We start from the raw sequence: 27,019 nt of genomic DNA, 5'->3' as shown, positions 1-27,019 counted from the left end.
GGAGGCGAGGAAGGGGCCGCGCCGGGGGCGGGGCTCGGGGGTCCTGGGCAGGGGGAGGGGCCCGGGGCGGAGCCTCGCAGACCCCGGGCTTAGCGGAGAGGGGCTACGTCGGCTCCTGGATGAGGATGGTGGGCGGCATCCCACCTTGAAGGCCAGGAAGGAGGACTGGAGGGGCTAGGAACCAAGAAGGGTGCCTTGGGGAAGCAATGGTGTCGCCGAGCTGGGACCACAGGGAAGTCAGACGTGTACAGAGGCCATACCCCCTGGGGTCACTGGGAGAGTGAGAGTGTAAGGGGGCTATTCACCTCTCTCTCAATGCTGGCTGCTCCCCCTAGGGGGCACTAAGCTTAAGAATTTTTGAGTCAGTACTAAGCATGTACCTAATTAGGGTCTTACTTTAGTCTTTTGAGAACTGGAGACAAAGAAACTAAGGGAAATACTGTAAGCCCTCCGCCCCATCCTCCCATGCACTCGTGTGGACACCGTGCCCTTTGAACAGGGGCAGGAGGACAGTGGGAACAGACTTTCGGGTAGCCCTTTTCAGTTGTACTCACACTGGGAGGGCACATAGCCAAGTGGGCATACAGGTACACGCAGGTACCCAGCTTCCAAGGACACAGATCCTGAAAGGCAAGGGTACGCTCCCTTCCTTGCAGACACATGCTGTCCCTCCTACCTCTCCACAGAAGTCTAGGGCCTGCTGCTAACTGTACACTTCGTTTCCACTGCTTTCTTTCTCTCTCTCTGGCTGGCCTCAAGGCCAGGCGTGAGGAGCTGAAGGGGCCAGTCACCACTGCAGCAGACGGTTTTGTGTGTGTATGTGTGTGCACACACATGTGCATGGGTGTACAACAATGTAGAAGGGGTGGGAAGACAAGCTATTTGAGCAATCAGACTCAGCCTTCATTGATTATGTGCCCCATGGGTGTCACTTAGGAAGCAAAGAGAAGGAGACATGGGCCCTGCCCTCAGGAGCATTCCATCTGGGAGAGAAGTAGACACGTAAACAACTCAGAACGTGCCAAATGCTTTTAACAGACAGACCTAGGAGAGTATCAGAAATTAGTGACAAATGGCTGGGCTCCCAATATCTTCCTCACCCCGATCCCCTCCTCTCCTTAGCCACAGGCCTCTGCCCTTTTGGACTGTCTTGTGTGAAGGGGCCCCAGCCATTCTTTCCAATCCTAGAACAGAGGGGAAGAACGTGTGTTTGTTGGGAGGCAGGTGTGAGCAGTAGGAAGACTCGCGGATCATCAGAAGTGAGATTGGCCTGGGTTAAGGCCCTTCTCCAAGGGAAGTGTTAGATCTCGTCTGTGGGGGCAAAGGAGAGGTGAGTGAGACAAAGGGGCGTGCTTCTCTAGAACCCAGGACTGAAACTATCTGCAAGAAGTCAGGGCCCTGTTAAGTGGGGAGATGGTGTCAGTGGGTCCTTCCCTACTCTCCTGGGACACCTAGAAGAGGTCTGGGCCAGGGATCTGCCTTCGCTAATGCCTGTTTGTCTATTCCTTCTTCCCCATCCACACCTTCTCTTCCTTCATTGCCATCTTGTGTCTGTCTTGGCCTCTCTGGATTCCATCCTATCCATCGGTGTCATTTTTGCTTCCTGGGCCCCCACTTCCACCTCTTGGGGTATCTCTCTTTGCACTTTCCTGTATTGGTGTTCTGGTCACTTTTTCTGTCCTCATGGCTCTGTCTGGGTCACTTCTGTGTTTATCTCTGGTCACTGGCTCCCATCTTTCTCTTCCTGTTACATTCCTGTCTGTAACCCTTGTGCCGGGTCCTGCCATTCTGTCTCACTTCGTCCTCTTCTTGGCACCCCTCCCTGCCCATCTAAGCAGCAACGACCCATCCAGCCCTCTTTCACCAAATCTCTCTGCCGTGAGTCCCATTGGAAGTGCCTCCTGCTCTCACTGCTCATGTACGGCTGCCTGGGGGCAGTGGCTTGGTGCCACGTCACCACAGTGACCCGCCTCACCTTCAGCAGCGCCTACCAGGGCAATAGCCTCATGTACCATGACAGCCCCTGCTCCAACGGCTATGTCTACATCCCCCTGGCTTTCCTGCTCATGTTGTACGCGGTCTACCTGGTGGAGTGTTGGCACTGCCAAGCCCGCCACGAGCTGCAGCACCGGGTGGATGTGAGCAGTGTTCGGGAGCGTGTCGGCCGTATGCAGCAGGCCACCCCCTGCATCTGGTGGAAGGCCATCAGCTATCACTATGTGCGACGAACCCGGCAGGTCACCCGATACCGCAATGGAGATGCCTACACTACCACCCAGGTGAGAGACTGGAGGTGAGTGCAGGCCATTCAAGATGAGAGAGGTTGCTTGGATTGCCTGCCTTTCTCCCCGCTTGTGAGGGAGCATGAGACAACAGCGAGCCCCCATGGGCACTCAGTAATAACAGCAGACACCAAAAGAGCCAAGCTCTAGGCACTTATAAGCGATTTATTTCTTACAGCAAGCCTATGAAGTAGGTATATCCCATTTTACAAAGGAGCAAATGGGTGTGCAGTAAAAAACCAAACCTGTCCAGGGTCAAATAGTGAGGAGAGGGGCCTTAAACTCAAGTTAGCTGGCTCCACGGTGGAGTCTGCTCAGAGCGTCCTGGCTGCAGATGGCTTCACAGGTATACACTGACCTGTCCAGTGGAGTAATTATTACTGACTACTTATTCACAGTTAAGGAGAGACCTCAGCTCAGACTGGCCTGGGGTTGCTTCTACTTGGCAGTGCTAGGCTTAAACCCAGGCCTCTGGATCTCAGCCCAAGACTCTTAGAGGAGGTGGGTGTGCGTGGTACAGGGTTTTCAGGGCAACCACCACTTATCGCATTAACTCCCTTCGGGTTGGGAGAGGGAGGGGGAGGAGATGATGATAGAGATGATCCCAGGTATTGTGACTTCCGTCTCTGTATTGGGATGGGTAGACAAGCCGCGGTATGTTCCCCTTGCGACTCCAGCCTCTTCCTGCGCGCTGCAGGTCTACCACGAGCGTGTCAACACACACGTGGCGGAGGCCGAGTTCGACTATGCGCGCTGTGGCGTCCGGGACGTGTCCAAGGCGCTGGTGGGGCTGGAGGGCGCGCCGGCCACGCGGCTGCGCTTCACCAAGTGCTTCAGCTTCGCCAGCGTGGAGGCGGAGAACGCATACCTGTGCCAGCGCGCGCGCTTCTTCGCCGAGAACGAGGGCTTGGACGACTACATGGAGGCGCGAGAGGGCATGCATCTTAAGAACGTGGACTTCCGCGAGTTCATGGTGGCCTTTCCCGACCCGACCCGGCCACCCTGGTATGCCTGCTCATCGGCCTTCTGGGCAGCGGCGCTGCTCACGCTGTCGTGGCCGCTGCGCGTGCTGGCCGAGTACCGCACGGCGTACGCGCACTACCACGTGGAGAAGCTCTTCGGCCTGGAGGGGCCAGGCTCGGCCAGCAGCGCGGGCGGTGGCTTGAGTCCCAGCGACGAGCTGCTACCGCCGCTCACTCATCGCCTGCCGCGGGTCAACACGGTGGACAGCACCGAGCTCGAGTGGCACATCCGTTCCAACCAGCAGCTGGTACCCAGCTACTCGGAAGCGGTGCTCATGGACCTGGCCGGGCTGGGCGCGCGCTGCGGCGGGGCAGGGGGCGGTGGCTACGCGCCCACGTGTCGCTACGGCGGAGTGGGTGGCCCGGGCGCGGCGGGCGTGGCCCCGTACCGGCGAAGCTGCGAGCACTGTCAGCGAGCGGTCAGCAGCTCGTCCATCTTCTCGCGCAGTGCGCTGAGTATCTGCGCCAGCCCGCGGGCCGGCCAGGGGCCTGGAGCCAGTGCTGGGTGCGGGGGCAGCCGCTTCTCGCTCGGTCGCCTCTACGGTTCCCGGCGCAGCTGCCTATGGCGCAGCCGGAGCGGGAGTGTCAACGAGGCGAGCTGCCCCACGGAGCAGACGCGGCTGTCGAGCCAGGCCAGTATGCGGGACGACGAGGACGAGGACGACGAGGAGGAGGCCGGGCCACCGCCGCCCTACCACGACGCCCTCTACTTCCCGGTCCTTATCGTCCATCGTCAGGAGGGGTGTCTGGGCCACAGTCACCGACCACTGCACCGCCATGGCTCCTGCGTGGAGACCTCACTGTGACCTCCCGCTCTTGGAGGAAGCCTGCACCATTCATTCTCCCTCCTGCCCCTTGATGTGTTGTGCTCCCTGTGCTTAGCAGGGGAAGGCAGGATGGTGACAGAGGCCAGGCAGGGTACGCGTGACGGCGGGAGGTGAGGGGCACGCCCAGACAAGACTCCAGTGGGCCTGAGACTGCTTCCCTGTACACGGACAGAGGATGGAGAGATTGGCAGCTCTCTGAGAATCCCACTCACCGGGGCAGAGGTGGCTCTTTTTCAGTCCCCACCGAGTTCCTACGGGGACATTTACTTTTCCACACGCACGCGAGGTCCCTCCCACCCCCAGGCTTTCATCGAGTCTTGACTGTTACCAGGCAACTATGATGTGGAACCCGTTTTTTTGGCCTCCCCACCAAGGGAACCATCATGGCAGGCCTCAGGAAAGGCATTTGGGGCTTTTTTATTTCTTATTTTTGCGTCGCCCCCCCCCAGCCCCTGGGGGCGGAGCAGTGATTTGGTGAAGAGCGGCAGGGCGGGTTTCCAACCACCTACTGAATGAGGCCAGCTGGCAGCCCAGTCAATATTCCTCTCAACACCTTGAAAAAGTTTTGACTTCTTGGCGCCGGGTGGGTGAGGCTCGGTGGTTCCTTTCTGCCGCTCCCACCCCGGTTGTTTATTTCACTGCGCCCAAGAGGTCCATTCCTGGAGGGACTTTTCACACACCAATGACGTCATTCACCTCGGGGGGGGGGCTTACTTTTCACACACCAATGACGTCATTCACCTCGGGGGAGGGCTTACTGGCTCTGAAGAGCTGTTGTTAGGGTGCAGGGGGAGGGAAGTGAACCTGGGGAGGGCACATCCCGGCCCTTTCTGGAAAAGACCCAGCCTCTCATCAATCAGAAGCTTCCTCCCCTGGGTTCTCAGTAGGTGCTTCCATTAAGGAGGTCCATTAAAGTTGGCCAGAGTGAGTGACCAAGTGGACTTGAGCTTGAGACACACTTTGGTGTCAAGAGAACTCAGGAGGCAGGTGGGAGAAAGAGCAGAGCTGGTAATGGTGGATGGAGTGAGACCAGCTCTGAAGGGGTGGCGGCGGCGTAGCGTTTCCTCTCGAAGATGCTTAAGAAGTAGTATGTCCCTCACACATGCCTGGGTGCAGCTGAGTCCATCACAAGCCCTAGCTGGAGAGGCACTCAATCCCAGAGGCAGGAGATCAATTCTTGCCAGACCCTCCACTTCCTCTTATCCTGTGAGCTGAAGTTCTAGGTCTTCAGAAGGGCATCATGCCACAGCCCCAGGGCACCAGCCCCTGTCCTGTCCCTTCAAAGCTTTGACACCAACTTTGCTCTCCCACCCCCTCTGCTCCGTTAACCCCTCCACCCCACTGTACTTCATCGTGCATGTCAGTGTTTGGCCCCTTGCTCTCCCAGCTGCCCTGGCTGAAGTTTTCCAAGCCGACGTCGCACCCAGGGATTGGGCTCACATCCATCCAGTCTTGTTCCCTCTGCTTCGTGCTTTGCCATCACCATAACTCCATTTTCTTGGCCTCCCCTCTTCCTCCTGGCCATGCCAGGCCTACGCCAACCAATGGGAGTGGCCCCTACCTATGCAACATCTCTTCTGGCTCCCTGTCCCTTCTTCCCAGGGGGTTGTGGGAAGCCCAAGTTGTGGGGATGCCGTGATCTATGGTTCAGATGGGGGTTGTACTTTCTAGCCATACAGAGATGGTTGGGTGAGGAGGGAGGGGTGGCAGAGAGGGAGAGGTCTGGGCAGACAGAATCAACGTAGCTGCCTATCAGGATTCCTGGACAGCAATGTCCACTGGCCTACCAACACTGAACCCTCTAGGACCCCAAGTCTGAGTTTGTCCCCGTGTGGGGGTAGCTTGGCTGTTGGAGCACCCCACTTTCGCTTGAGCAAGGCATCTGCTGAAGCACAGGTGGTGGGGGAGCTGTGGCCTTGGGCCCCAGTTCTTGGCCAGCTGGCACCTGAATGTCTTGTTCTCATTTAGGGTCAGCCTGGGTACCTCACAGCTCCAGGGAGGGAAGGACTTGGCTCAGTCTCTGTCACGCTGGGTCCAGAGACAGAGCTTGGCCTTGGGAGAGGAGGAGGGGAAACGCTGTTATTATTTCTGCCTGACCATTTCTGCCTAGGTCTTTTCATACAGACAGCCTCACCTCCCACACACGCACAGACTTAGAGAGAAAGCAATTCTTTGGTCTCTTTTCTTGGTAGCTTTATTGATTGCCAGGGAAAATGAAAACCAGAAAATTAATTAATCTCTAAAATTAAACTTTACACTGAATGTTCTTGTTTCTCTAATTAGAACCTCTGCTAGCAGCTGTGGCTACACACACACAGACACACACCCCCTCACACCTACATGTTTGCACTCTGGAACTGTCAAGAGGGTGTCAGGCACAGATGGCTGTAGGTTGCCCGGACAGGCACACACATGGTCACTCCCAAGTCCCCTCTGGTGCTCTGTTTTGTGTCTGCTTGTTGCAAAGAGTCCCTGGAGTGCTGGCCCTCCTGGATTGCATCTGCAGTTCAGTCAGCCGTCTTTTGGCCAGGTGGGCTCTGGGCCACTCAGCTCGAGGAGAGTTGGGAGATAAGGGCCTTGGCCTGAATGGGTCGGTCAGATCCTCTCATGGACCCATAGGCTGATGTGGTTCCTACGGGGGTAGCCCCAGGGTGGGCAGTCCCAGAGAGACAGGGACTCGTGGAGGGTACCTGGAAGACTGTATGTCCTGAGGATAAGGGCTTGTGGGGTGGGCTGGGCCTGGCTCGGGAGAAGACAGAAGAGTTCTGTCAAACTGGGTGCATCACACTGTGGCCTTTTTGTCATGGAATTCCAAGCGCAAAGATTGTACAAATCACACTGGTGGATAATAAAAGTGTGGATGACTTACTGATCCCCTCCTCGGAGTGATGCTTATTCCCTGTCCTTGGTAGGAGGTCTCTGTCTGAGCCCCTCTGTCACTTGTTACCCCTTCCCAGATTGAGAATTACCGATGATGCAAGGTGTAGAAGTGGGGCACACCAGGATGGTGACAGGCAGGTGGCATCTTCAGGCAGGGTAGGAGAGCAGAGAGAGACAGGCTGTGTGTGTGTGTGTGTGTGTGTGTGTGTGTGTGTGTGTGTGTGTGTGTGTAGATTGAGATCAGAGCTCTAGGGTCTGCTTAGCAGAAAGGGAAAGGGTGGGCCGAGTTGGGGTAGATGATGTTCATGAAGAGTTTGGGCAGGGAGACTCTCTTTAGAATCCTTCGCCTTCCCTGTTCCTGGAAGCTGATCATTTATGCAGGTTCAGTAATGGCCACTTCCGGGTGCAGGAGTTAGCTTACCCTCTCTTTATCCTTAGGCTCCCTTCCCTACCTCAGCATCTTCATGCGTACAAACTTAAGGAGATTCACGATCTCCCCTTCTCCCCCAGACCCAGGGACAGGCGTAGCAAGGGTGTGAGATGAAGGGATGGCTGTTACAGGGACCCATCAGATCACTGTTCAAGCCCTGTCCCCTCATCTTAGCCTACAGAATTCTCAGTACTGTTGTTAGTGATGGGTGCCATGAAGTAGCCAGGACTCAGGGTCCGCTGGCGGGTGGCCTCTCGGTTGGCATGCAGAACCTGGCCAATGAGGTACTCGCTCTCCTGGGATACATCTGACAGACGCAAGTCAAACTCCAGGATGGTCTTGTTGTCTGACATGCCTTCCAGGAGCTGTTTCCCACCATCCTGGGGAGGGGAGAGGCAGAGGGATCATTTTTTATTATGTCCCAGGATCACGTGCACACACACACACACACACACACACACACACACACACACACACACACACAGATGGGTTACCTTTTGCAAAGCCACATGTAGCCCATCTGTTTGGGACATGGATTTGGGAGGTTGGCTCAGTGGGGAAAGCACTCATGAGCGAGCATGAGAATTGGAATTAGGGTCTCCATAACCCACGGAAATGCTTTGTGGGCATAGCAGCCCACTTGTAATTCCAGGGGGAGACAGAGGACCTTAAGAGCAAGCTAGCAAGCAAGACCAGTCATTTCAGAGAGCTCTGGGTTTGGTCGAGAGACCCTGCCTCAGTGAATAAGGCGGAAGAGCAATTGAGGATGATCCTTGACCTCAACTTTGCATGTCCACATGCATGCACACACGAGCAGAGGCTCATACATGCAAAAACAGGTATTCATGCATGTATACTGCAGATACATGAAAATGAAAAGAGGAAATGGACGCTGGAGTGCAGACGACAGATGAGAACACAGTCTCTATGCAGTCCACCGCACAGTCTAACGCTTTCCTGCAAGGGTCTATGGTAACTGGATCCCACCCCGTGCCCGCCTGCGCCAGAAGCCATGACTCACCAGCCCAATGTGGTTGCAAGTGAGGTTGAGGCTGATGAGCGTGGTGTTGATGGGGAGCACCTGGGACAGGAGTGTGGCTGTGGGCTCAGACAGCTCATTGCCTCCGAGGTGCAGCCTGGTGAGGCACTTGTTGGTCTCCAGGGCGTGGGCAATTGCTTGGCCACCCTCGTCCTCGATGCAGTTGAGGTGAAGGTTGAGGGAGACAAGGTTGGTGTTGTGTGCCAGGGCGTGAGCCAGCGACTGGGCACCAGGCGCCCGCACTTGGTTATTGGCGAGGTTGAGCACTCGCAGGCGACTGTGGCTCAGCAACTTGGCCGCTGCTCGCGCGCCACGGTCTCCAATGAGGTTGTGGGACAAGTCCAGCTCCTCGAGGGCTGGGTGGTCCAGCAGGCTCCGGATTAGGATGCGTGCCTTGTCATCATCCACCTTGCTTCGGGTCAACCTGAAGACCTGTGGGCAGGTAGGAGTGTTACAGCATCTGCCAGTCTGGGATAGCCTGGACTACCTAACTACCCTGTGTTGGCAGAGAAGGAGGATACAAGGTGACTGGAGGCTCAACACTTGGTATTGGCCACCTGCCTGGCTTTTAAACGGGAGGAGGATCTACCCAACGATACAGAATTGGTGGCAGGTGGCAGTGGGGGAGGGTGTCACCGTGGCCAGCCCAGTTTATGCTTTCTGCATTCTTCTGACCGGGCTACTGACAGCGGAAAAGCTCACCTATGGCACTGATTGGCATCTCAGAACTTTGCAGTGTGGTGTGCCAATCCAACCGTGTGTCTCTGGACAACAAATTCTCTTATAATCTGTGACGAATTCAGCCTTTCCTGCCTCCTCACACGCTAGCGTCCCCACATGCTCCCTTTCCACTGACGGCCTCTCTTCTCTTCTCCTGGCCACTAAACAGGACCTGCTACAGCAATCCACCACATGCCAACCGCCCCACGTCAGGTCTCAGTCCCAGCTGAGCCGTCCCTGAGCCGCGAGCCTCTCTCCTATATTTAACTGATGATTGTATTGCTGACAGACTCAGCATGAAGTACATGCAATTTCTTCTCCAGAGACCCGGATCCTCATCTAGTCCAGCTCTGCTCCCCACTTCACAATCAAGCTCTTTACAAAACGATCACAGCCACCTTCTCCCTCACTTCCCACTCCCTCCATATCCACAGCTGCCCAGCTTCTGCTTCTGGCGCCCAATGAAGTACCACCTCCCAGGGACCTCCATCCCACCCTATGGCTCACTCCTGCTGCTTGAAACGTGCCTCTGTCTGGGATCTGTGACGGACACAATGTCATGTCCTCTCCACTCCTCCCTCTGGGATCTGTGACACATGTCATGTCCTCTCCACTATCACAGGCTAGGCTTCCCTTTGGCTCTTCCTTGTAAGACTCCGTCCAAATGCAATGTCACACTTAAGACAGCTCAATTTAGACTCCTTTCCCCAGCATCACATCCCCTGTGCCGCTATAAAGATGATCTCTGCTTTGGGCCACCTCAAGCTGAAACTCATGCTTTCCCCCAGAATGGTCCTCCTATTTTATTCCTTGTCCGCCAGTGATTCCTACAGCAGCTGGTCTCATGAGAAGGGGCCTCGACACCTCTGCGTCTTCCTTCTTGTGTCCATTTTCCTTACCTCACAATGGCAGGCGATCTGACTGTGTATCTCTCCAGATTCTTTGCTTCATTCATCTTTTCAGATAGGACGGTGGCTCTAACTAACCTCATTTGGAAGGGGAGGGGACGGGGACACCGCTTAGAGTCATCTGAGAAGAGATCCTCACTAGAGGACCTAGATCAGATGGGCTGGGAGAACGCCTGTGTGGCTGTCTTGATGGTCAATGATGGAGGAGGGCCCAGCCCACTGTGGGCAGCACCATTCCTAGGCAGGCAGTCCTAAGCTGTATGAGGAAGCTGGTTGAGAGGCAGGAGAGCTAGCTCCAGTGGGTCAGAACTGGCACTGCTCTTGGAGAAGACCAGAGTTCAGTTTCTCCTACCCACATTAAGTGGCCAATAAGTCCAGCTCCAGGGATTCTGAGGCCCTCTATAGGTCTCAGTGAATCTGAACTCATGCGAATGTACCCTCTCGTACATATAATTCATAATAATAAAAATAAACCTAAAAAAAGAAAGCCAGCTGAGTAAAAGCTGGTCTCCGGGCCAGCTCGCAAGCAGCAGTCACCTGTCACTTCGTGCTGGACTTCTTTGGCTGTGAGGGAGTTCCTTGGTTAGAGGCAGTGCTATGCAGAACAGCAAGCAGGCCTTCCTTCACGTCCCTGCCTTGACTCCCTTCAGTGGGGACTGTGACCTGGGAGTGGAAGCCAAATCCCTTTTCTCCCCTAAGTTGTTTTGCTCAGAGTGTTTTTTTTTCATCACAGCAACATAAAGGGCACTAGAAGAGTCTTACATAGCCCAGACTGGCCTTGGACTTGCTATATAGCCAAAGACAATCCTTTAGCTTCTGATCCTCCTGCTTCTGCATGCTTCTGCTGGGATCACAGGTGCAGGCCGCTACACCTGGCTTATGAGGTGCATGCTAGACAAGTGCCCTGCCAGCCGCGCTCTACTTCCAGCCCCAACCCTCAACTTCATCTGCACTTGCAATGGTCTCCTAGGTGACCAGCCATGTCTACTGTGGCTCTGTCCAGGGCATTCTCTTCCGTAAGCACAGTGGCTTTTTCCATATGTACAGTCTAGTACCCTTGGACGGCACTTTATTTTGGATGAGGTAGACAGCCCCCTCGCCCACCCCCACAAAGATCCCTGTGCTAAAGCTTGGTCCCCTCTGTGATGCTGAGAGATGCAGACTGATGGAATGCAGCTAGGTCACTAGGGACACCGCCCCTGGAAGCGATGGGGAGGCTCTCTTGGAAACCAAGTTCTTGCAAGAGTGCTTTGCTTGCTCCCTTCTCCCTGCTTTCCCACCACTAGTGTAGGGGAAATAGTTGTACTTGCACCGTGTGGTCTGTGAGTCCTTTCAGCTTCCAGGATTTAAGCCAACTATGCTTCTCCCTCTCTCCTTCATGTCTTCTGTCTTATTAAAAGAATATTTTTAAGTGTGTTACTCGTGTGTGTCTTTGTGTGGGTGTGTGGGAGGCAGGAAGAGAATCAGAGCCCCCAGAGCTGGAGTTACGGGCAGTTGTGAGCTCATGTAGGTGCTGGGAACTGAAACCGTGTCTTCCACTAGAGCAGTATGTACTCGTAACTACAGAGCCACCTCTTTATTTTCTGGGGGACAGGATTTCCTGTAGTTCAGGATGATCTCCACTTCACCATGTAGCCAGGAATAGCCTTGACCTTTCAACCTTCCTGTCTCCAACTGCGGAGTGCTGGTATTACATTATACCACACTTGGTTCATGCAGAGCCGGTGATCCAACCCAGGGCATCGTGCATGCAAGGCAAGCACTCTAGCAACTGGGCCCCGCCCGTATCCCAATTTTTGTATTTTTATATTTTGGTGCTGGGAATTGGATCCCGAGACTCATGCCTGCTAAGTATGGGCTCTGATTTTCAGCCCCAGACTGAGCACGTTACATGTTACACGTCGCTACAGGTCTTGTCGCTGTGATAACATCCTGACAAAGGTAAGTGAAGGAAGAAAGTGGTTATCTGGTTCCAGTTTCAAAGGTATGGTTCATCATGGCGGGGAAGCAACATCAGCTGCTGGGCTCCGTGAAAACCTTGGAAAAAGTCAAAGTCCTCAGCTGCCCAGCTTTGCAGCCAGAGCCTCAGACTGACAGCATCAGGCCCTGTCCCAGGTGCTGAAAATGCAGAAAGAAGCAAAATTGCACCATTTGTGCCCTGTGGAGCGAGCAGTCTGGTGGGATGAAAGGCACTGATGAGCAGTGATATAAATGTGCAGTTGCAGCTAGGCTACAACTGCCAGATTTTACAAATAGAAACATGGGACGTCCAGTTAAATCCGGATTTCAGATAAAAGCCACAGCGTTTGGATGTGTCGCCCAAACATTACAAGGGGCATACTTGATGTCTGAAATTCTCAATATAACCAGTATGTTGGTTAATATCACCAACTTGACAAGATCTAGACTAACCCAGAGATGAGCCTCTGGGCATGTCTTTGGGGGATTATCTCGTTAAAAAGCTAGCTAAATTACCTAGTTGGACTCCCCCCTCCCTTTTCCCCTTTGAGACAGGGTTTCTCCGTGTAGCTTTGACTGACCTGGAACTCACTCTGTAAACCAGGCTAGCCTCAGACTTACAGATCCCCCTCTGCCTCTGCCTCTTGAGTGCTGAGATCAAAGGCATGCACCATCATGGCCCAGTTCATCTAGTTAAACCTTAAGTGTGGGTGGGGTCCTGGATAGAATACAAAGGAGAAAGTTGAGTACCACTACTCCATGCTCTCGGCCTCACCAGTTCCCCAAGCCCTTGCCACCATAGCTTCCCTGTCGTGATGAACCGTGTCTTTGGAATGGTAGCCAAACAATTGCTTCCGTCTTTAAGTTGTGTCTGCGAGACATTTTAACCACAGTGACAAGACAAATGAGTGACAACGAGCTATCCTGCTGTAGTAGTGAGTGACAATGAGCTATCCCGCTGTAATAGTGCTTTTAAACTTTCACCAGCAGCAGGGGCCAGACCCAGGGCCTCACACATGCTAAGAACACTCCTTGTCTCTGAGCTGCACCCTCATCCCAGGCAGTTTTCACTTTGATCAGTCCTCAGCATCACATAGAGCCAGCGTGGTGTGTGCCTGTAATCCCCACACTTGGGTGTGTTTGTGTTACTAATGTGCATGTGTGTGGAGGCAGGAGGATAAGAAATTCAAGGTTATTTTCAGCTACCAGCGAGTTCCAGGCCAGCCTAAGCTATTTGAGACCCTGTCTCAAAAAATAACCCCAAACATTGTTTCCAAAAACCCAAACATCTAAACACTAAACAATCTCCTTCTCTATTGATGGTTGAGAATGAAAAGGGAGAAGATGGTAGGAGGAGAAGAGGTGGGGAGAAGCAGTCCTAGGGTACTGAGATGGGAGGAAGAAGAGTTGGGGGGTGGTACCTTGAGGGTGTGGCAAGCTTTGATGGTAGCTGCCAGAGAGTGGCAGTCTCGAAAGGTGAAGAGGAAGAGGTTCCACTCGAAGTTCATGCCACAGTCTTTGACGCCGTACACCAGGTCCAGCTCCTCCAGGTGCTTGAGGCCAGCCACCAGACTCTCCAGCTGGCAGTGGTCCTTCTCCGGCTCGTTCCCCTCTCCCTCACTGCCAGAGTCGGACTGTTCCTCAGCCTGGGGTGGGATTGGCAGCCTCACAGGTGGGAGGAACTGATCCACTCGGATGCGGCGCACGTAGTTCCTGCAGAGGGGCAGCAGGTCCAGGATCACACTGGGGTCCGTGGTGCCCGGGATAAAGAGCTTCAGCAGGTTCTCCAGGTGTCTCTCAAAGAACATACGCTTCCAGCTCCCACCATGCTTGGCCACATGGCACACGGGCCAGCGCTTGATGCAGCAGCGGTGCCAATAGTTCTCGTCATCGATCAAGTTGGCAGTCACCGTCAGTGGCAGGTCATGGGGCAGGTGGCTCAAGACCTTCTTTTGGTGCTCTGGGAGCAGCTGCTTCAGGATAGGGTTGTCTTTGGGGATGGAGGAAGAAAAACAGGGTTCAGCCACAGGGCTGGGAATGTCACAGCATGGCGCCCTGAGCTGTCCTGCCCAGAGACACTGAGGAAATGGAAGGTGCTTTGTGCTCTTGGGAACTTTGCTCTGAGAGGAGAAACAGTCTCTTAAACAGACACTCTTTAGGGTTCTCTTGTCTGCTGACCATTGCAACAGGCAGTATCTGGTCTCACGCTAACTCCCCTGGAGAAGAATGGACAGAATCTCAGGGCCAGACACAAGTGTCTTATCTAGTCTATTGGGAGAGACAGCTGACTTCTGGGACTGACTCCAATCATTCATTTCTGAATAACTACATCTACTCTAACACCTACTATGTGCCAAATGATTCTGGGAAAAATGAGGGAAACATGGGGCCAGGAAGATAGGCCGGTGAGTAAAGAATGTTTATCGAGAGAACCGGGGGCCCGCAGTCCACCCCAGGACTCATGCAGAGGTGGAAGGAAAGAGCTGACTGCGCAAGGCTGTCTTGTGATCTCCACACGTGCGCTGTGTTCTGTGGCGAGTGCCCTCCCACCCCACCTCCCTCTCTCTCTCTCTCACACACCAACATATTTTTAAAATGGCCAGGGATGGTGGTGCACGCCTTTAATCTCAACACTCAGGAGGCAGAGGCAGGTGGATCTCTGTGAGTTCAAGGCCAGTCTGGTCTACAATCCAAGTTCCAGGACAGCCAGAGCTATTACACAGAGAAACCTTTTCAGAGAGAGAGAGAGAGAGACAAACAGACTTGGCCCTGGCCTCTTGGAGTTCATATTTAGCTTGCTGGGGTACATGGTGAATAAACAGCAGAGGAACATGTTGCACTAGGTGACCAGCCCTCAGGAAGCCCTTGTCCCATAGAGTAGGAGAGGGCCGCTACTTTTCTCTGGAAAAAAGTACACCAGGAACCCATCTGCATCTTGGAAGACTCCAGCAGATGGGAGACGAGAACCAGAAGCTTCCTGGAGGAGGAAAAGAGGATGTGGCTAAGACTGAACTTGCAGGAGAGAGCAGACATGACCAGAGAAGAACAAAAGCACAGAGGGCACATTGTGTGTGTGAGGTGTGTGTGTGTGTGTCTGGGGTGGGAACAGCAGGAGACACCACTGGTACTGGATGGGAGTGAATTTGAGAGTGCTTCCAGGCCTGGGTCCCCCCTCCTCCAGCCCAGGGCAGATGAACTCACTCTGGAAGTTCTTGACGATATGTTGAATGCAGAGTTCTGTAAGGAGTGGTACAATGGCCAGAGTCCACTCTGCGTCCTCGGAGATGATCCGACGCATGCGCCGTACATTTGTGGTCTTGGGCTTCAGGTGGATTGGAGCAGGGTTTTGGGAAGTCTTTAAGGGTGACGCCCCTGAGCTGGCACCACCTGCAGTGGAAGCCTGGCGCTGGAGGTTGAACGTGGACTGGCTGTGAGCCTTGGGGCCAGATGTTGCTGACGGGCTGTCCTGCATGTCAGCTGCGGACGAGGCAAGGGCAGGAAGCCCTTTGGCAACTTGTTACGGAAAATTTCTTAAACTGGAAGATCCTTGATGCAGGCAGGATACGAGATGGGGGTCGTGGCTTGAGCAAAAGGAAGCGGGGACAGTGTTACTTGGGGAGATTTAAGTGGCACAGAGTGGTGCTTACGTGGCAGTTTCTGGAGGGGAATAGACACATGAGAATCTCGAGACTGGCAGTGTGGCTTTGGGCAAGTGAGCAAATGTTCTGGATTTCAGATGATGCCCCTCTGTGAAGTGAGGGCCATAGCTTTCTATAGGATTATTAGAGGAGTTGATGAAAATAACATATTCAAAGGGCCACCGTGTGTGCAAGGAACAGCTCCGAAGTTTAGATGATAGTTATTAAGCATTAAGTCATTCCTGTACTCTGGTATTCATTTTGGATATTGACTCATTTATCACAAAAAGTGGGAGCGGGGGAGATGGAGAGATGGCACTGAGCTGTTAAGTGCAGTTAAGAGCACTAGCTGCTGTTCCAGAGGACCCTGGTTCACTTCTCAGCACTCCCGTGACGGTTCACAGCCATCTGTGACTCCAGTTCCAGGGGATCTGACACCTTCACATAAACATACATATGCAAAAAATACCAATGCACGTAAAATTGAAATAAGTAAAAAATGTTTTTGAGACAAGAACTCATTATTTTCATCATTTTCCCCCTCCTTCCTGCTCCCCCTTAGAGGGGCAGTACAGGAACAATCCACAACATGACTGGACCGGAAACAAAGCACAGAGAGGTCATTGAACACTGAACAAGAGGGAACGTATTTTTATTTTTTAAAGTGTGTGTGTGTGCGTACGTGTGTGTGTGCATGCACATGTGTGCATTGAGGCCAGCATTGGATTCCCTAGCACTGAAGTTGCAGGAGTTGTGAGCAACTGATATGGTCCTGAGGCTGAGAACTGAATTCAGTCCCTCTGCAATAAGTGCTCTTAACCAGTGAGCCACCTTTCCGGTCCAGTCATGTTGTGGATTGTTCCTGTACTGCCCCTCTAAGGGTGAGCAGGAGGGAGGCTACAGAATGCCAGAGGAGAGAGCTGTAGTGAGCAACTGTCTAGCTCCCTGTTCCTGGTGACGTGACTGAGAACACTGGCCAACAGTGTTGGGTGCAGGCCTCATGTACTACTTTCTCTTTATATTTATTTATTTTGAGGCAAGGTTTCAGGTTTCCAGTGCTGGCCTCCAAGTTGCTATGTAGTAGAAGATGGCCTTGGACTGCTGATTCTTCTGTCTGTACCTCCCAAACACTGGGGTTACTTCATCAGTGTAGTTACACGTCATCACACCCAGGGTTACATCATCAGTGTGGTCATACGTCATCATACCCAAGGTTACATCATCAATGTGGTCATACATCATCACATCCAGGGTTACGTCATCAGTGTGGTCATACATCATCACATCCAGGGTTATGTCATCAGTGGAGTCATACGTTTCATACCCAGGGTCATGTCATCAGTGTGGTCATACGTCATCACATCCAGGGTCATCAGTGTAGTCATACGTCATCACATCCAGGGTTACATCATCAGTGTAGTAATACGTTGTCATGCCCAGGGTCATGTCATCAGTATGGACATACTTCATCACACCCAGGGTTACATCATCAGTGTGGTCATACGTCATCATACCCAAGGTTACATCATCAATGTGGTCACACATCATCACATCCAGGGTTACGTCATCAGTGGAGTCATACGTCGTCATACCCAGAGTCATGTCATCAGTGTGGTCATACTTCATCACATCCAGGGTCATGTCATCAATGTGGTCATTCATCATCATACCCAAGGTTACATCATCAATGTGGTCATACATCATCACATCCAGGGTTACGTCATCAGTGGAGTCATACGTCGTCATACCCAGAGTCATGTCATCAGTGTAGCCATACGTCATCACATCCAGTGAGACTAGCACTGGGGTGGAACCCAGGACTTTCTGCTTACATCAGGCAAGCTCTGCCAACTCAATCATACCCCCAGTACCTGTCTTTAAACTTCCTAGCATCCACATTTAAAGAGTAAACAGAGGGGCTAGAGAGATGGTTCAGCAGTTAAGAGCACTGGGTGCTCTTCCAGTAGACTTGGGTTTGATTCCCAGCACCCACATGGTGGCTCACAACCTTCTGTAACTCCAGAACTAAGGGATATAACCCCTTTCCCTGTCTTCCAAGGGCACTTGGCAAATTTGGTGCACGGACAGCATGCAGGTAACATACATATATAACAATTTTTATGTTGTTTCATTTCCCAAGACAGGGTTTCTCTGTGTAGCCCTGGCTGTCCTGCAACTAGCTCTTGTAGATCAGGCTGGCCTTGAACTCACAGAGAGCCTCCTGCCTCTGCCTCCTGAGTGCTGGATTAAAGGTGTGTGCCACTACCAGTGACCAAAACTTTTTAAATATGGAAGAAATAAAGGCTTAAGTAGAGCTGGGGGTGTGGCTCCACAGCCGAGCTTGCCTAGCACCCCCAGCTTTAAACAAACAAAACAAAACCCAAAACCAAAAAAGCCTACAAAAAACACAAATAAACAAAACAACAAAAACCCCAAAACAGGTGAAATTAATTTTATAATTAATCCAGCGTGCCCAAAATATTATCATTTAAATGCGTAATCTGTGTAGTTTGTTTTTATATTTTAATTTATCAAGTGTCTATCTGTGTCTGCACATAAGGGTGTGAGTGCATAGGGATGCCCATGGAGTCAGGGCGGGTGTCAGATCCCCTGGGGCTTGAGTTTGGGTGTGAGCCAACATATGTGGGTGCACTGGCCCCGACGTGGGTCCTCTGAAAGACCAGTCAACAAGCCCTCTTAATAGCTGGGCCATCTCTTCAAACCTCTGCGTAAAGGTTTTGAACAGGAAGAACAGGTCCCTTTGTGTTCACATCAAATCTGAGCCTGTGGCTTCCATTCAGAAGGGGACAAGAAGACACAAGCTTGACCAGAGTGTTAGTGCCTCTCCTCACACCCCTCACTCACAGCTGCTCCTTCTTCAGTCTCCCCTCATACCAGACGGTGGCAGGCAGGCGTGGGAGGCGAGAAGGCAGCTAAATATGGGCCCGAAGACGGAAGACCAAGAACGCTGTCTGGGTCTGGGGGACCTTCCTGCTGCAGGCATCCTGCCAGTGACCTGGAGGCAGTACAGGGGTGTCTGGCCCTCTGCCCATCCTGGGGATCTTTCCTTTGTGCCACGGGGAGTGTGGCCAGTGAGAGGGAGCACCCTGCTCCAGCAAAGGCGTCCTTGGCAGAGGGAGGGACCAGATGGTACTCCCTAGCCTGCCAGGCAGCTCGAAGAGGAAAAGCCTGGGGAGAGGGGCCCTGCAGAGAAGATATTTATGCATTATGTCACCCTGTATGCAAATCAAATGCAAATTCACAAACCGTGTCCATCTTCAACTAAAGCCTTTAATCCCAGCACTTGGAAGGCAGAGGCAGGTGGATCTCTATGAGTTTGAGACTGTTTGTGACTTTCTCAAAAGAAAAAAAGGACAGAGCTGAATGCGGGTACCATTTACACTGTTTCTGACTTGCTATGTGACCTTAGCCAAACTGCATAACCTATTTGGACTTCAATTTCTTCCCTTCCTTTATCTGTAAAATAGGATAATAATGTCTTCCTATGTAGACCTCTGTGGAGATTTCTGTCTGGAACGCTGAGATGCGGCCTCAAATGAATGCCAGGTTTCTGAGACTTGTCCCTATCTCTACAAAAGAGGTGAAGGGCAAGGGGTCAGCGGTGACTTGGGAGTTAGAGGCTGGAAGGGGCTCAGAGGCAACAGGTTAGGCCCTGCCAGGCCTGTGTCTGGACTCCTGACTTCTAGGCCTAAACATCACATGATTTCCTAGGATACCTGTGGGCCACACAGGGACCCAGGAGCAAGCTTGGCAGGAAGGCCCAAGTTCCTGGTAGGTGTGGCTTTAGAGCTGGGGTCTCTGGCATCATTCACCTGCCACCAGTCCCACTAGCTTGGGGCATGGTCCTGCTCCTTCTGGGGCCAGCTGCGAGCCCCTCAGTGCTGCTGTCTTTTACTCTGGGTATCAGGCAGTTCTTCCTTAGGTCTAGCTCTGGTTGCTTTTGCTGCTGTTTTGTGTTTGTAGTCTGCCTCTAGCAGAGGTCACAGAGCAGCACATGACGCTGACAAATCTCTCAGGAGAAAGGGTAGAGCCCCCCACCCCCATAGCTACTGCAGGTTCAGCAGACATAATCAGAGCCCCTGCCAGCCTTCCATGTTTACATAAGTACCCATGCCCTGGGTCTGATGTCTTCTGGTTTTTTATTCGTTTATTTTTAATTGTTTTGAGACAGGGTCTCACTTTGTGGCTCTGGGTGTCCTGGAACTCACTGTGTAGACCAGGCTGGCCTTGAACTCACACAGCTCTGCCTACCTTTGCCTCCTGGATTCTTGGATTAAAGGCATCGACCATGCCTGGCCTGATGCCATTATTTTTTTAAAAAACTTTTAATTTTTTTTGCCGGATGCCATTTTTAAGGCAAATATTGAAAACAATTACATTATAAGGTCAGAGTTGACCATTTTCATTTAATCTCCCTTTGAATCTTTTAAATTATATTATTTGTAATATGGAGATTAAATACAGGGCCTTGAAGATAGCAGCCAAACATTCTACCCCTGAGCCATGCCGCCAACCTGCTGCTGCTGCTTCTTCTCCTTCTTTTTTCCTTTTTTGAGACAGGGTTTCTCTGTGTAACCCTGGCTATCCTAGAACTTATTGTGTAGACCAGGCTGGCCTCAAACTTGAGGGGATCCACCTGCCTCTGCCTCCCAAGTGCTGGGATTAAAGGCATGTGCCACCACTGCCTGGCTTTATTTTTTTTTATTCTTGAACTCATTCTGTCTCCTGGGCAGACCTTTGAACTTCCTATCTCCCTGTGGTGGACACCTCCCCGGCAGTTGGAATTACAAACCCGCACTACCTTGGCTATGAAGAGATTTTTTAACAGAAAGTGATTACCAGGCACATCTGGGTCCGGTGGTGCACACCTGTAACCCCTGCTGCAAGGAGGCCAAGGGAGAAAGATTAAAAATTCAAGGTCGGTCTAGGCAATTTAGTAAGACTCAGCTTATTGATAGAACATTTGCCTAACATGCTTGAAGCCATGGGCTCAAACCCTAGTACTGCCAAAAATAAGAAATAAAATCAAATAACCAAACAGAGAGTTCATCTGTAGAGATTCTAGTTCCATGTGTTTTCAAACATCTATTTTGAGGACTGGGGGCGTAGCACAGTTGGTAGAGTGTCTGCCTAGCATTTTGGAAGCCCTGGGTTTGATCCTGTTTAAACTGGCTTCGTGGTACACATCTGTAACCCCAGCACTTAGGAGGTAGAGTCAGGAAAATCAGAAATTCAAGGTCATCCTTGGGCTACATGTCACAAACAAATCAACAACAACAACAACAAAAATCTATTTTGAAAAACTATTTCAGAAACAGGAGTTGGTGTACGCTGCTCTTGCAGAGGGCTTGAGTTCAGTTCCTAGAACCCACGTAGGCAGCTTGTAACCAGCTCCAGCTCCAGGGGGATAAAACACAAGCACATTTAGCTTCAGAGGATACCTGCACTCAAGTGTACATACCCACACAAAGATGCACAGTTAAAAATAAAGCAAGGGGGCTGGAGAGATGGCTCAGCGGTCAAGAACACTGGCTGCTTTTCTAGAGGACCAGGGTTCAAGTCCCAGCACCCACATAGCAGCTCACAACTGTCTGTATTTTCAGTTCTAGGGGTTCTGACACCCTTACACAGACACACATGTAGGCACAGCACCAATGTACATAAAATAAAAATAAATAAATAATTAAAAACTAAGCTTTGAGAGAAAGAAAAACAATCTACTGGTAATACATCAAAGGACCCTTGGTAGAACGGTGAGAAAACAATCCCTTGGCTGTGACACCCCCACCTCTTCCTCTGCCTCTCATGCCATCTTTTTTTTTTTAATTTTTAATTTTATGCGTCTAAGAGTTTGCCTGAATGTATATCTGTGTACCGCATACATGCCTCGTGCCTGAGAAGGCCAGGAGAGGACACTGGATCTCCTGGAACTGGAGTTACAGCATTTGTGAGTCCTCTGGAGGAGCAGCCAGTGCTCTGGACCTCTGGGCCAAGGTTTCCGTCCCCCCCCCCCCAGACCGTGCGTCAGGCACTGTCCATGGTTCTGTCCACCACTCTCCAATCTCTTTTGAGTTTCACACTCAGGTCCTGAGGCTTCCATCCGAGTCCCTTCAGACTCAACCTACACAGAAGATGGAGCTGAAAGCAGGTAGCCAGCCTCTCCTGCAGGCCACACAGGTACCGGCCTGTCCCTCTTAGTTCTCTTTCTCCTCACTTTGTGCCTGTCACACAGAGCTCCGTCTGCTCGGCACCTGGCCCTAGTGTCCAGGCTGGTCCCCTCACAGACAGCCCTGCACAGCTATGGTGGCCGGCCTCTTCAGTGGCCCACCATTGCCCAAGGACACAAGTCAGCTCCCTCAGCCCCTCAGAGGACAAGGGCCTTCTGCCATGACTGGTGGTTCTCTGAAATGAAGTCTCCTCTCATCCAGGACACTGATGTCTAGTTGGGCTTTAGCTCAAGCCATTCCTTAAACTTGGGATGCCCTTCTTACCCTCTTCTCCTAGGAAAGAGACAAACTTCCATCCCTGACTAGTTAAATCACCACTTCTTCAGCCCCACCTCACCCCACCAACCCCTCAGCTGGAACCTCAGCACCCCAAGACCCCTATGTCCCCTAACCCTGTGCCCCAATCTACAGCAGAGCTCTGCATCTTGGATCTGCATCCCCAAACCCAGTGCCAGGTCTGCCTTAGGCAGGTAGCTGCTTTGGGTCTGCCCTGTTTGCTTCTAATAATAGATTTTGAAGAGTATCCTATTGGCTCCAGCGAGTGATGGGCATGGCTTCCTAAAGTCAGCCAATCAGAGACTTTCTTAGGATTTGTCCAAGTAGAGGCAGACTGAAGGAAGGACGCTGTGTGTCCTTGAAGGTGCAGGAGCCCCACTGCTGGGAGTCACTGTGCCTGACTTATTCGGAGCTTATCTGCCGCAGCAGAGGGCCAAGCCTGGTGGGGACCGGCAGCGATGAAAATCAGGGTGCACGCAGGTCTCAACAAGCAGCCTCCTTACAGGTCCCTGGGTCCCTGTCTTTCTCCTTTGGGACCATGGGGTCTTGAACATTGCTCACTGTTTGGGGGATAAAATGGAGAACCCCTAAATCAGAAGCTCAAGGTCATCTTCAGCTAGATAGGAATTCTGAGGTCGACCTGGCCTTACGTGAAGCCCTGTTGAAAGTAAAAAAGAGAAAGGAAAAAGGGAGGGAGATGGGGAGAAGCAGAGGAAAGGGAGAGACAGGCTCGCCACTTACATCATTCTCTAGTTGGGCTTAGTCTGGCTGGCTGTCGCCAGGCTGCCCCGAGGTGGTATTGAGTGGCATCTTCTTACCTGGGAGTCTGCAGGGATGGACAGAAACCCATTAGCTAGGGATCCATGGGGCAACCAGACACCCCCAAAGGCTCACAGGAGGGAGACAGTTCCAGAAGAGACAGAGAGACCACCTCCCTGTAGAGCAATGAGTGGCTCTCAACCTTCCTAATGCCGCAACCCTGTAATACAGCTGACCAAGGCCCCAACCATACAATTATTTTTGTTGTTACTTCATAACTAATTTTGCTACTGTTATGAAGTATAATGTAAATATCTGATATGTAGATGGGCTTAGGTGACCCCTGGGAAGGGGTCATTTGACCCTTTTAGGTTGAGAACTTCTGTTCTAGAGCCTTGTCTCCCTTGGGAGCCTTGGGGTGGGGAGAGCATTGGAGTTAGTACTACAAGTGTGTTCAAGGTCGCACTCCCTTCTCCGTGGCAGGAATCTCTTTGGCCTTCCAGAGAAGCTGGGGCCACCAGGAATGTGTGTGTCTTGTGTGTCTGCTGTGTGATGTCCCTACTTGGAGTGGGGAAGCGAGAGGGTGAGGACTTGCATAGTTGACTTTCATCTTGGGGCCTGTCTCATGGCCCACGGACTTTACCTTGCTGTGTCTCCAGCACCAAGCACAGGCAACCAGGACCACTACTGGCAGGGAAAGCAACCCTTTCTCCAACTCCATCTCCATGTCCTCAGGACCAGGGGAGGGATGTGAAACCATAGAAGGTGACATCCACACAAGGTCACGACTCTAAGGGTTGGGGATTTCTAGGCCTCGGTATAGGTAATAAAAAAATGGTCTCTCACTCTGGCTAGGGTTGTCCTCATTTTGGATGGCTTGTATGTGGTGGGCGGGTGGTCTGAGCTTAGAGTCTTGGTTGTGTGTAGCTGTGGTTTATTGCACTGCAGGGCATTAATAGCAGATGCTCATCAGGGGCGCTACAGTGGCCGGCTGAGTGTCAGGCCCTGGACTGCCATATCCTAACTCCTCCTCTCACACCTGCAAGACCTTGGGCAAGGACTTAACCACACCGAGTTTCAGGGGCATCACCTGTCAAATGGGATAGTAATTACCTCCATCACGTGTCACTCATGTAGACAGTTAAGGAACTAAAAGGTGTGACATTTCATGCAGGCTTGGCTTAGAGCCAGTACTCAAGGTATGAACATTAGAAGAAGCTAACGGTGCACTATGCGAAACTCACCAAGCTCTCTGAGTCATAGGGGAGGCTTGTCATTATAACACCAGTGTCCCCACTTAACACAGGCGGAAACGGAGGCTTAGAAGGCTGAAGGAACTACTTGTCACCTAGCCAGCAAGTGAGAGCCACACTTCTTGTGCGTGTCTGTCCAGGGAGCCCTTTTACTTCTCTGAGGTGCAGCTTACTTCCCCCCTCGTCTTTTTTTTTTTTTTTTTTTTTTTCAAGACTGAGTTTCTCTGTGTAGCTGTAGCCCTGACTGTCCTGGAACTTGCTCTGTAGACCGGCTGGCCTCAGATTCACAGAGATCCTCCTACCTCTGCCTCTCAAGTGCTGGGATTAAAGGTGTGCGCCACCCCTGCAGTGGTCCAGCTCCCCTCTCTAGTCAGTCTTCTGCCACTTTCTCCCACCATGGAGCCCAGCTGTCACCTCCAAAGCCCGGCATCCTTATCCTAATTCATTATTGGCACTAGAAACTTCCAGGTCATCGCTGACACCTTGGCTTGAGGTCCCCACAGAGCCCAGAGGCTATCTCAGTTTTACTCTTCTGCCCTGCTCATGCTGGCTCTTCATGTTGTTCACAGACCTGGATAAAGCTCGGCTCTCCAGCATTCCCATTTCCATCCTTCCTCAAGTCCCCAGTAAAATCCGGCCATGTCAGAGAGGTTCCTGTCACCTACGCAGGAAACCTGCCATACCTGTGTTCCTCTCAAAGTGTAGCTGTGATGGTCTGCTGGGGGCCTTGGGGTCTCCACTAACCTCTCTTGCCTTCTCAGTCAGTTCCCCCCTTTACCCCCAGGGTCCCCCCAAGGAGAACTCTCAGGCCTCAGGTTCCTGTTTTCAGGGCCTGGGCTTTTGTTTATATCTTCCTTAACCTCTCTATTCTTGTCCAAATTCCCTTTGTGAATTCCCAGTTTCTGGGACTAAAGAAAGATTTAATCTATCTATCTATCTATCTATCTATCTATCTATCTATCTATCTATCTATCTATGTATCTATGTATCTATGTATCTATGTATCTATCTATTTTAAGTTTCTCTGAGAGCCCTGGTTTGGTCTGGCCCAGAGAGATATCTTGTTCATAATCCCTGGGCCCTCCTCCTCCAGCTCAGGCTCCTTTATCTGCTGTACTGAAGGTGACACTAGCAGTAGCTCCCCAGGGCTCCAGCCGCGCTTCCTCAGCCACCCCAGCAGGAAAGCACAGCTTCAAAGGTCAGCAAGTCCCTCCTCTTCCCCTCGGTAACCCTGAGAGACTAGGCCCATGGGGGACTTGAGGGAGGTGCAGAAACCACTGCACCTGCAGCATTGACCTCAGCTGAGAACTGGAGACCCTCCTCTTCTTAGGTCCCCCACTTTCTCTACTTCAACTTTAGGCCTCTGGATCAGTTTACAGATAGTCGCCCTGTGGGATGCAGAGCCGGCAGAGTCCCACCTTTACAAGACTGGGAGGAGCTACGGGGCCTCAAGTAGCCGCAGAACAGGTTCTCCTACTCATTACAGAAAACGTGAGGCTAAGATGATAGCTGCAGAGCCACAGACCCGCGTGGGTTGCAGGAGCTGGTGGGGCTTTCGCGCTAGACCAGTATGAGTGGGCTCTGAATAGGGAGACCAGAGTTGAGCATCCCTTTGCCCAGAGATCACCTCACCTGCTCAGGGGACCCAGGAGTTTGCTCTCACTCGCGGTTGGCGCTGTTGGTCGTTAGGGACGCTTAAGTCGCCAGGGGGCGGGGCCGTGAGCCCTCTGCTCTAGGGCTCTGGGCGTTGACTGGCGCCTCCTCCGCACCCTTCCTCCCCATTTCGTACTCCTCCCTCCTCGCGGGCTCGGATCACGACCCTATGGTCTTGGACTCTGCTTGTGATTCTGACTGCGTGTTTCGGGATGCAGAAGCTTCTGGCGGGGAGAGAAAGATGGGTTAGGAGTGGGGGAGGGGAGAAGGCCCAAGCAAACAAAGGAGGCAGCACGTAAGTCACTGGAATTCCCCTGTGGCTGAGCTGTGGAGGCCAACTCTGCTGGAGCCCCTTCACCTTTCTCCCACACGAACCAAGTGTCAGACACAGAAAGGGCCAGAGCCTCCACAATGCTCCTTCACTCAGCCTGAAGTCTGGAGCCTCCAAAGCTTCCAGCCCTGGCATGACAGGATAGGGCTGCTGTCCCGCCTCCAGGGATCTAGCTGTGTTTACTAAGAGGAATCGTCCTCCAGAGCAGAGGGACAGCAGACTGACTTAGGAGTCCCAGGGAGGCAAAGCTTCTCAGGTCAGATACCTCTGATGACTCCCCAGTTTGGTGGTCTTAGAGGAACTGGGGTTGTGGAAAACACTATAGACTGGCCTACTAGCAAGCTCCGGAGGTCAAGCCGAGCAGTGAGGAACCAGGCTTCTGCTGAGTCCCTTCAAGCCCTCACAAGTGTCTTACAAAGTTGTGGGTGACCTTGAACTTCTGTCATTCCTGTTTCACCCAGTGCTGGGATTACAGGGGTGTAATTTGGCTCTTTGGATTTATGTGGTACGGGGATCAGTACATGCTAGGTACTCTGTCACCTGAGCTCTATCCCCAGCCCAAATGACCACGCATGAGTGGTCATGCAGGCCCACTGGGTTTATTAACCGTGTGGGGGAACCCTTGCTTTGAAGATGTGCACCCCCATTCCCACCCTTCACTCTTTCCTATATCTAGGTAGAGCTCTGGCTGGGTGGTTTGTTCTGATAGAGGAGGGGCCTCCGTACTTTCCTTGGCCTCATTTGCTTCAAATGCCATATGTCAGCTTCGGCTACTTGTGTACATACGTGTTCCC

The 27,019-nt window shown here is 52.3% G+C and overlaps 2 protein-coding genes across 2 annotated transcripts; one reads left to right on the top strand and one right to left on the bottom strand.

Moving 5' to 3' along the window:
- The first annotated feature begins 8 nt into the window (after positions 1-8).
- Tmem151b (transmembrane protein 151B) lies at positions 9-7,003 on the top strand. Its single transcript, XM_005359828.2, has 2 exons — positions 9-2,279; positions 2,980-7,003. Exons 1-2 carry the CDS (start codon positions 1,488-1,490, stop codon positions 4,108-4,110), a joined length of 1,923 nt encoding a protein of 640 aa, XP_005359885.1. The 5' UTR covers positions 9-1,487; the 3' UTR covers positions 4,111-7,003.
- A 119-nt stretch (positions 7,004-7,122) lies between these two features.
- On the bottom strand, positions 7,123-25,915 carry Tcte1 (t-complex-associated-testis-expressed 1). Its single transcript, XM_005359827.2, has 6 exons — positions 25,874-25,915; positions 22,971-23,055; positions 15,269-15,648; positions 13,489-14,057; positions 8,463-8,912; positions 7,123-7,821 (listed from the first exon to the last, which is right to left on the bottom strand). Exons 3-6 carry the CDS (start codon positions 15,537-15,539, stop codon positions 7,612-7,614), a joined length of 1,500 nt encoding a protein of 499 aa, XP_005359884.1. The 5' UTR covers positions 15,540-15,648; positions 22,971-23,055; positions 25,874-25,915; the 3' UTR covers positions 7,123-7,611.
- Between the last annotated feature and the right edge of the window lie 1,104 nt (positions 25,916-27,019).

Source organism: Microtus ochrogaster, linkage group LG2, assembly GCF_000317375.1.
Source record: "Microtus ochrogaster isolate Prairie Vole_2 linkage group LG2, MicOch1.0, whole genome shotgun sequence".
In the NCBI taxonomy this organism is placed as follows: domain Eukaryota; kingdom Metazoa; phylum Chordata; class Mammalia; order Rodentia; family Cricetidae; genus Microtus; species Microtus ochrogaster.
The sequence above is the reverse complement of the archived record's forward strand: the minus strand, read 5'-3'. Positions and strand labels throughout refer to the sequence as shown.